General features: G+C 40.3%; 1 protein-coding gene across 1 annotated transcript in view; it reads left to right on the top strand.

Moving 5' to 3' along the window:
• Positions 1 to 1,086: 1,086 nt before the first annotated feature.
• Positions 1,087 to 11,043, top strand: part of AEBP1 (AE binding protein 1) — a 36,761-nt gene continuing 26,804 nt past the window's right edge. Inside the window, exons 1-3 of the mRNA XM_069944184.1 lie at positions 1,087 to 1,421; positions 7,316 to 7,637; positions 8,951 to 9,673. Of these exons, the coding sequence (XP_069800285.1) occupies positions 7,358 to 7,637; positions 8,951 to 9,673 (1,003 nt within the window). The 5' untranslated portion in view covers positions 1,087 to 1,421; positions 7,316 to 7,357. The remainder of the gene's footprint in view (positions 1,422 to 7,315; positions 7,638 to 8,950; positions 9,674 to 11,043) is intronic.

Genomic DNA, 11,043 nt, shown 5'->3' with positions numbered 1-11,043 from the left:
ACTGTTTAGACACAGTGATCTGCGAATTAACAGCGAGCGACCAGCAACAATTTGGGAAAGATCACGATGAACGATTTCCCGCTGGTCGCTTGCTTGATATCTTTATCTACACAAGCAGATAATCACTCAATTGCAATCGATATTGCGCAGATTTGACCGATAATCCCTCCGTCTAAACGGACCATAAGGCTGCATTCACACATTCAGTGATTTTCACGGTCCGCTATCTACCTCTGTGATCCGTGAAAACACATCAGTGTTGCATCTGTTTTGTGTCCGTATTGCATCCGCGTTTTTCAAGGATCTGTTTAAAGCTCTTTAAATTATACTGATTACATCACATTCGTTTATTCATAGATTGCACGGATGTACACGGATGTCAGATCGACGTGAAAAACTCGGATCTCTCATCTGAGTTACGACATATCCTATTTTTTTACGGAACAAATTGCGGATCCATGAAAAAACGGAACGGTGTGGATAGACTTAAGCATGTTCGAGTGGCGTTCTTCTCTACTTATCCTACAATAGGTAGACAATAGATAAAATAATAAAGAAATGCATACTAATGCATTTTATTTCAGGTTTCATGTTTTCATCATGTTGTATTACTGCAGGTTTTGAGCTGGGGGCCCACCGGAGGATCCTCCGGTTCTCCAGTGGGCCAGTCCGGCACTGGTTCTGTAAGAGAATTATAAGGTGAATCGATGGTGTCATTATAATCTATGGGAAATCAGCCTGCTGCTCTCTCATTCACCATTCTCCTTATTTCTCCAATCTGATGCTCTGAATAACTTTTCTGATCTCTTCTACTGGAAATTGGGACAATGTTAGAATTTAAGCTTTTATGATGGAATGCAGGCAGTCTATGTATATAGAGTAAGAGAATTCCTGCTAGAAGGGAATACTATTCCATATACTAGCAAATCTAATCTCCTGCTCTCTTCTGACTTTCTCAGCAGCTTCTTCCTGTCCCAGTCCACTTTTCATTTTTCTTCTTTTCCACCCCTGTCTTGTAGGAGCATTGATTTGTGGTGCTGGGAGGGTTAAGGATTTTAGAGGGGAGGCAGGGTGGAGAGGGGCTGGATTCAATTTCCTTCCAGCAGATGTCAGGTACAGACGGAGAGGGTCAGAGGAGTTGGGATAATGGCACAAAGAATTTGAATAAAAGAACAATCCTTGGAATCGTGTTTTATAAAGCGACCCACAGATGCTACAATGTCTTGTCATCCCTGAACTCCGGTGTGCCAGCACAGTCATTGCATCCTTCACCATTAGACTCTAGTGATCATAGGACCTACAGGACTTACAGGACAGGGGCAGTATAATTCTCCTAACTGTGGTGGTACCCAGCCCGGGACTTCTTGCCGGAGACCATATCCTATTTCACATCCTAAGGGATCACCGTATCCTTAATAGAGGTAGGTGAAGCATTCAATGGGTAACCTTACAAGTGAGTCCGATTGAAACTGGTGGATCTGTTACTGTCATTGAAACTTACAACTTATAATACGTCCAAGTGTCACTTTTTTAAATGGACAGTCCCTATTTTTTTTGTCTGTCAACGTCTCCGTTCTAGAATCGATCAATACATCTGTATATTGGCTCATTATATAGTGATCTTTTATTCTTGTAGGTTTCCATTGTAATGTGTCATGTGTTGAATAACTCAACAGTAGGGACCTGAATGAAAATATAGTTTCCTTTATAATGAACCTTAAAGTGGATGCCTGCTTTATAAAACCCACTTTGAAGAACCCTATTAGGGAACCTTAGGCAATAGAGGACTATAATCTATTAGCTAAAGTTAAAATTGCAAAAAGTTCGGGAGGACCCAGCACATCCATGTATTACATAGACAGCCCATTGATTTTAATTGTAGCTGTGTAATACCTCATTTCTCCTGTGGTGGCACTGCTGGAAAAGTTAACACTTGCTGTTAAGATTCCACATAGATCGCAGATGATCACTGTGGTCAGCTACTAACAAAAATAGTGATTGGCCAAAGTTAAAAACCACTTTTGAGGATAGGATCTCACCATGTGTGAATTTTTTTTTTGTTACTTCTTTAATGAAAGGTGGGAAGTAGAGATGAGTGCAAGTTGACCAAACCCAAGTCCAATCAATCGACATTTGAATACTAGTGGCTGAAGAAGTTGGATGCAGTCCTTGGGAGTCTGGGAAAACATGGATACAATCTATGGTCAATGGCTGTATCCATGTTTTCCCACCTCCATAGGGCTGCATCTAACTTCTTTAGCCACCGGTATTCCAATGCCAAATGCTCAAGTTGCGCTCATCTCTAGTGGGAACCAAAATGGGAAAAAGATAAACCATTATTTTTTTCTCCTTTCCTCTTTGAGATCTATTCACACATTAAGAGCTGAACCATGTCTACTTAGACTATGACATTCTTTCCGAGCTCTTGTCCTTTGCGAGAGGGCAGACACATTACATGGTAGACTTTTTTATATCCCTATGTGTTTGCTTTTACCTCTTTTCTTTAGTTTACACTGTGAATTTGGTCACTGAACATTTACAGGATTCCCGGTTGCCAGGAAATGGAGTTGTCTAGCTTCCAGTGACAAGGAGTAGCTGGCATCGGTGTGGGCCCAGACAGAACCTGATGCCAAGGAACATTGTTGTGGTGTTGACTGTCATGAGGCGTTAGGAGGAGGTTAGGTTATGAGGAGGAGGTAGCGGGAAGTGTGGGCAGTGCGCCTCTGACCATGCGTGCAGAGCGTAAAACCTGCTGGACTAACTAATCCTCAGCTAAAATGAATGGACAAGGAGACATATCTTAGGGGAACTGTTGAGGCTTCTTGGTTTTGTCCATCAAACGGAGGAGACTTCATTCCTGGGAAATGTGTATAGGTTGGTGAAACATGGGGTCAAGCTACTAAAACATTCTTCCTCCTCCTGAGCTATATGAAAGAGTGGATGTGGACTGGAACTGTCACTGCCCCACTGGGCCTAGGGCCACTTTTTTCCTTTAACATCTTGCCCATTTGTGTCTATGGGAGACTGTGGCCCATGAAAGCCAGTGCCCCAAGGACTCATGGAGGTGCAGAGCCGTCTCGCCTTCAATATGCATCCCTGTGAGTGGCATCTAGATAGGGCAGGCTATGAAGACCAAAAATGGCATGATATGGCAGGCTTCATAGCCTACAGTCAATCCGGTGCTGTATATTGTTCTTAAGCCCTGCCATCATATGTGAGGGACAGGGGTATTGGGAGTGTGAACACAGACAACACACAATACCCTGCAGTCTGCAGATATATAGTCATTTTATGCAGTAGGGTATTATACTATTATGTTGGCTGTAGTGATTTGGCACATTTTTCCTGAAAGGACCTTTATACAATAAGTAGTAGGACCCATATGTAATAAGTAGTATGATCCACATATAATAAGTACTAGGACCCATATACAATAAGTGGTATGATCCACATATAATAAGTAGTATGATCCAAATATAATAAGTAGCACGATCCACATATTGTATATGGGTCCTACTACTTAATATATGTGGATCGTGCTACTTATTATATTTGGATTATACTACTTATTATATGTGGATCATACCACTTATTGTATATGGGTCCTAGTACTTATTATATGTGGATCATACTACTTATTACATATGGGTCCTACTACTTATTATATATGGGTCCTACTACTTATTATTTGTGGATTATACTACTTATTATATATGGGTCCTTGTACTTATTGTATATGGGTCCTACTACTTATTGTATATGGGTCATACTACTTATTATATCACAATCATACCACTTACTGTATATGGAACCTACTACTTATTATATGTGGATCATACCAGGTATTGTATACAGGTTATACTACTTATTATATGTGGGTCATACTACTTATTATATGTGGATCATACTACTTATTATATGTGGATCATACCACTTATTATATGTGGATCATACCACTTATTATATGTGGATCATACCACTTATTGTATATGGGTCCTACTACTTAATATAAGTGGTATGATCCACATATAATAAGTGGTATGATCCACATATAATAAGTAGTATGATCCACATATAATAAGTGGTATGATCCACATATAATAAGTAGTAAGACCCACATATAATAAGTAGTATAACCTGTATACAATACCTGGTATGATCCACATATAATAAGTAGTAGGTTCCATATACAGTAAGTGGTATGATCGTCATATAATAAGTAGTATGACCCATATACAATAAGTAGTAGGACCCATATACAATAAGTAGTAGGACCCATATATAATAAGTAGTATAATCCACAAATAATAAGTAGTATGCCCCATATACAATAAGTAGTATGATCCACATATAATAAGTAGTATGACCCATATACAATAAGTAGTATGACCCATATACAGTAAGTAGTAGGTCCCATATATAATAAGTAGTATGCCCCATATACAATAAGTAGTATGCCCCATATACAATAAGTAGTATGATCCACATATAATAAATAGTATGACCCATATACAGTAAGTAGTAGGACCCATATATAATAGGTAGTATGACCCATATACAATAAGTAGTAGGACCCATATACAATAAGTAGTATGCTAGAGACTATTTTATGACCACTGCTGATGGTCTTCTCGACGTCACTAAGCTCTATGGCCCCTTTGTGCTATGGGCTTCAGCTTCCACACCTCCCCATCAGACCCATGTGACACATCATAATGTGGGTAAAGATGGAAATCCCCTTACGATCCTGCCAACAGGCCTCTCTGAGCGCATTGGAAATTCTATCATGTATCGGGATCTGCCGACCTCTGCATATGTTGTAGTAATGACTTTACATTATGCTGTTAGGAATCATCTGGGTTATTTATATTATCCTATGTTTTTTCTCCTCTTTGGTTTCTTCTGTGATTCAAACCATAGTGAGTCCCATGGGTCCTCCATGAGTAACAAATACAGCCATGCTATGTACTCACAACCCCTGGCAAAAATTATGGAATCCCCAAACTTGATTCTTTGAGGCCTGGACGTCACTAATGATGACTAATAGTCTACATCAAGCTGGTTCCAACTTTCTCGATGATCAGTGGCAAATGAGTTTTACAGAGTGTCATGGACCATCAATTTTCAATTATATTGAGATCCGGATTGTTTGCCACCATGTCATTAAGTTGATAGGTCTGCCCTGAAGAAGGGCTTCAACGCTCTTCGCTCTGTTACAAGATCTAATAATATCCTGAAATAATGACTTCATTATCCACCAAACCTATTTTCTATTGCAGGAATGAGAAAAGTCTCCGAAATCTCAATGTCCTTCCTATAAAGTGTGAAAAATGTTCTCATTTTCTTTAGGCATCATCTTTTAATAGACCGAAGCGAAAGGTTCAAGCATTATCTCCTCTCCTTGTCCGATGCAGATTAAAGATTAATCTCTGACTATCACTTTCATCCCATCTTCCACACTCCATGATCGCTTCTCTTCAGCCCTGTAACCCTGTTTTCTTCTGTTTAGATGTGGGTGCTGGTTTTTCTTTGGCTTTTCCATTTATAAATCCTATTACATTCTGACAATTCTGTATGTTTTCCTATTTTGTTTATACTTCCACTAAATTTGCTGCACAACTGACTGAGAACAACCAACATCATCTGCTACAATCTGTACTGGATTTATAATCCTTTCCATTGACCTACTTGACAACTTTCTTGTTGGGGTCATACTTTCCTTCAATTACCCAAATCCAACAGCTCGATTAGGTCCGTAAACACTTTTTCTTTTTAACCTAACTTTTTTTTTTCTTTAAACTTTGTTTGAGAAGTGCAAATTCTATTACTTTTTTCTCAACATTGATTGACTGACATATTTTTTTCCTCTCCTTGATTGCCTAAAAAATATGTCATTAATTCAGATCATTTAGGTTTTAAGGGATGTAGTTAAAAAAAAAAATCTGAGTGACCATCTGCTAAGTGTGGGGATTCCATAATTTTACCAGAGGGTTGTACACTTTGTAAAGTATTGTAGCCTCAGGAGCAGAACTCCATAATTAAACAATAGGTGCTGATGTGAACAATCACAGCTGTTATTGTATACAGTATATGGCTATGTTCACACATAGTAAGAGACCGGCCGGGTCACGGAATGGCCGGTCTCTGAAAAGATCATCCTGGCCAGTACTGCAGTACTGGCGAATGATCTTTATGGCCGCATGGCCGTGTGTCCACATCAGAACTCCCCACAGCACACTATGGAGCGAGCGGCTCTGGCCGCTTGCTCCATAGTGTGCACTGACAGGGTTTTCTGTGGCCACTATTTACTGAATAGCGGCCGTAGAAAACTGACATGTCAGTTTTCTACAGCGCCACGAGGGATCCCGGACAGAGTGTATACCATGTGTATACACTCCAGCTGGGTTTCCTTCAGGAGGCAACACAACATGAGTTCAGTGGGTTGTTACAACGGCCGTGATTCCCACGGAACTTACGTTGTGTAAACATAGCCTATAAGTGCATTGGTGGAGAGTTATTAAGACTGGTGCAAAGTAAAAGCCTATAGTAACCAAACTGCAGCTACAGAATTATTATATGGCACTATTTTTCAGGTGAAGCAAGTGCCGACCTGTCAGGTCAGTGGTCGCTCCCTCCTCATTCCCCACTCACTGCCTGCACAGACAGCGAGCAGAGAGAAGCGGGAGGGGCTGCCCAAATGATCCTTAGATCATTTGGGCTGCCCACTAGAGTCAACGGCGGTCTTCTGCTGCCGCTCCTATAACACAATGATCAGCATGATGAAGGATCACAATGAGCTGACATTGTGCCTGTCGGCTGATCATATCTTTTTAACACGTCCTATTACACAAAATTATTATCAGCCTGAATGGTCGGTAATCGGCCAAGTAAGGCCAATTCTTGTTTTGTGTAATAGGGCCTAAAGGCCAATAATATATGACAGTCAAAAGCCAATTGGTTTTCTATTCCCATTCCCAGAGGTGTAACTAGAAATGGCTGGGCCCTATAGCAAATTTTTGATTTGATGGAGATGCCTGAGGTCAGACACACATGACGCAATATCCTAAAGATATGTTATTGATGTCGGTGGTGGATTTATAATTTAGTTGCTGGTAAGGAATGATGCATTATCAAAATTACTGGCTGACCATGTAATGCACAGAGTGGTCAGGTCCTCCAGGTATTTAATATTTCACCAACACAACAGACAAGAGACTATAGTGGGGGTCTGGGTGCTCTAAGATGACTCCATGTTTGTCAATTATTACCGATAGGCCTTATCACTACTCAAGGCTAATATATTTTTTCTTTATAGGCTTCCTCCTGTTTTGGCCCTGACACCTCTTGGAAGTGAACAATGTGGAAAAGTGGACCATCCTTGGTCTTTCTGACCCTGCTCCTGCCACTACTGCCCTCTTCAGGCCGGGCACAGACAGTGCTTACTGATGATGAGATTGAAGATTTCCTGGAAGGGTTCCTCAAGGAGTTAGTCCCTGAAGAGGATGATGATGATAAAGCAGAACCCAGAAGGGAGGAAGATGAGGGGGGATTTGGAATCACTAGAGGTGGAGGCTACGAGGAAGAAGAAGAAGAGACTCAAATAGGAAAAAAGCCAAAAGCACCTAAAGCAGGTGGAGGTGAGGGCCAGGGTTAATGAAATCTTTTTATACATTGACCCATGAAATGTTTAGCTCGCTAGCTATATTAGACCCCCACCTTTACTGTGTAGACATCTCTGTATGACCAAGGCTTAAATAATGAACAAGAGATAAGGATGAACTGAAATCAGGACAACAGTCCTGGTAAGTTCTCTTATGTATGACAGATTCTACAGCTGGAATCATAAAACCTATGACATGGGGCCTACTAGTTTAGTATTATTCACATTCATAATAAAATTGACAGGTCTAGAGCAGTTTCAGAAATAGGTTTCTTAATCAAGTGATGTCAGAAAGTTATACACATTTATAAATCACTTTTATTTAAAAATCTCCCATCTTCCCATACTTATCAGCTGCTGTATGCTCTGCAGGAATTGGCGTAATCTTTCCAGAACTTACACAGTGCTCTCTGCTGCCATCTCTGTCCAAGATAGGAACTGTCCATAGCAGTAGCAAATCCCCATAGAAAATTTTACTGCCCTGGACAGTTCCAGACATGGACAGAAGTGGCAGCAGAGAGCACTGTGTCAGACTAGGAAGAATACACAACTACCTGCAGGACGTACAGCAGCTGACTTGAGATTTTATTTTAGAATAAAAGTAAATTACAAATCTGTATAACTTTCTGATTTGAAAGATTTTTTTTTGTGAACTACCCCTTTAACAAGATTTTTAAATAGAAGCAATTTCTGACACCGGTACCTCTTTAATATTATTGTGTTCAGTGTTGCTCTCATTTGACTGTACTGCAGCTGTGAAAACATAGAGACATACGGAGATTTCTTTCTATTGGATTCTGTACAATTCTGTTAAAATTGTGTCATGCTCTATTGGATTCTGTATTTACAGAGGTATTCTGCAGAGAAGCATTGCTTGTAAAGGGGAATATTTCTGTACATATGGTCTTAGGTTGCTGTATGGCATCTGTATGTGCACATGGCTTTGCTCTGTCCCTAAACCCTAATGGAGGAAGTGGCAATCCTCTGAAAGGTGTTTCCTATTATTGTTAGGCTCGGGGTATGAAGATGACTTCTTTGATGTGATGCCACTTCGGGAGTTCATCTTGACTTCTTGCATGATGTTACTTTTTTCGTTATTCGCAACACCTGACTTTAATTTTAATTTAATATCCAATAAGTTCTAAGGGCATTGCCACTCTCTATTCTTTGTATTGCATTGATCCCATTATATTGTATAATAAATATACATATATATATATATAGACTATGAACCTTGGGACCACTCTCTATAGCATCTTCTGACTTTCATTATCCACTTTAACACTATAGATCCAGCGGGGAAGCCTAAAGAAAAAGCAAAGAAAGAAAAAGCCCCAAAACCCACCAAAAAGCCTAAAGAGAAACCACCTAAAAAGGAAAAGCCACCTAAACCAACTAAGAAACCTAAAGAGCCTAAAGAAAAGAAGCCAAAACCAACCAAAAAACCCAAGCCACCCAAACCCACAAAGAAGACGCCGGCTAAGAAACAAGACCGACGTCCAGAGGTAGAGGAGGAAGAGGACATGAAGAAGAAGGTCAAAGAGGAAGAGAGATACAGAAGACCCCAAATCCCTGAAGAAGAAGAGGACATTTACAGAACACCAATTACAGAGGAGGATGAACGATCTAGACAACCACAGACCCCTGAAAAAGATAGAGTTGGCTATAGAAGACCTCAAGTAACAGAACGAGGAGAAGAAGAGGAGGACAGATATAAGCGACCTCAAGTCAGTGAAGATTACAATGAGGAAAGATACAGAAGACCCTACATTATAGAGGAAGATAGGTACAGACCTGAAGTCCCAGAGGACTATGATGAGGAACAGTACAAGGAACCAGATGGGGGAAGGTACAAACCCCCTCAAGTGACAAGGGAAGTAGAATATCCTTATAGAACACCTGATGTTACTGACCAGGACAGATATAGAAAGCCTCCTGAGGAAGAAGAAAGGTACAGAAGACCACCAGTGACTGACAGAAAACCAGAGACTGGAGAAGACGTATGGTCAGAAGGTGGGTTTGTCAAAAATGTCATAATGATAAACTATATTAAGGCTTCATATACAGATGTTTTTCACTTTGTCATCACACGTTTCTTGACCAACAGATTGAGGAGTGCAGACACACAGAGAACATGTTCGTATGTGACTTCCTATTCACTAAAGGGGTCTTCAAGGGTTACAAAATTCTGGCTCTACCACATCGGTTTTAGGGGTTGTGTGAGGAATCTTTCAGATTCACTTCAGTGGAGCCGAGCTGTAAAACCACTCAAAACCTGTGATCAGATGTGGAACTTTTTCTAGAGGAAAGCAACCATGTTTGATTCATTCAAATGGAGTCCAGTGGGCGGTGACTACAGAGATAGACCGCCCACTGGACTCCTATGCCCAGAATGAACAGAGGTTTAAATGGATACATTTCAAGTGACTGAATCTTTCTCGACATAATTATATATCAATCCGCTCAGCTCATTTGGCTCTAATGCTGCGTTTACACGGAACGATTATCGTGCGAACTTGCACGATAACGATCGAATTCGAACGATAATCGTACGTGTAAACGCAGCGAAAGATCAAGCGACGAGCGAGAAATCGTTCATTTCGATCTTTGAACATGTTCTCAAATCGTCGTTGGTCGTTCGCAAAAAATTCGCAGATCGTTCCGTGTAAACAGTCGTTCACCAATTTAACCTATGTGCGAGATAGGCTTAAGCGATCGCAAAACGATTTTTCCGTACGATATATCGTTCCGTCTAAACGCTGGTCGTTATTAAAAAAATTTGTTACTTCAAAATTGTTAATCGTACGATCGGGCGAATTATTGCTCCGTGTAAACCCAGCATAAACCTTGGTGTCCGCAGATTGGACTGCATTTTTACCATGATGGACCCCTATAAGTTTAGGTGTGAGGCTAAAACTTGAATCATTTCAAGTACATGACATGACAGCAACTACAAATAATATTAGATATCAATGAGGTTGTAAGGATCTTTATAGGAACTTTTATCATGTATTTTGTCAGCCTGTAACTCTTTCCACTATCCTTCTCCATTTTACTACATTGTGTTCTTGTGATCTTTATAATTAAATAAAATTATAATAATAATAATAATAATAATAATAATAATAATAATAATAATTTAAAAAAAACAACCTAACATGGGATGTAGCAGACAGCGATATACCCTGAAACTTCTGGTGTCCAAAATTTATAACATACCCCCAAACTAGGTGCCATTGATATCACATAAACCCCTTATGTGGCAGGGGACCTTTGGGCCCCTTCAGGATTCTGGGCCTGGTTGCGACTGCCACCTCTGCAACTTCTATACCTCAGCTTCACATATGTGAATTACCTTATGTGGCAGGGGATCTTTGGGCCCC

This window comes from Dendropsophus ebraccatus, chromosome 1, assembly GCF_027789765.1.
Source record: "Dendropsophus ebraccatus isolate aDenEbr1 chromosome 1, aDenEbr1.pat, whole genome shotgun sequence".
Taxonomy (NCBI): domain Eukaryota; kingdom Metazoa; phylum Chordata; class Amphibia; order Anura; family Hylidae; genus Dendropsophus; species Dendropsophus ebraccatus.
This window is presented reverse-complemented; position numbering and strand designations above follow the sequence as displayed.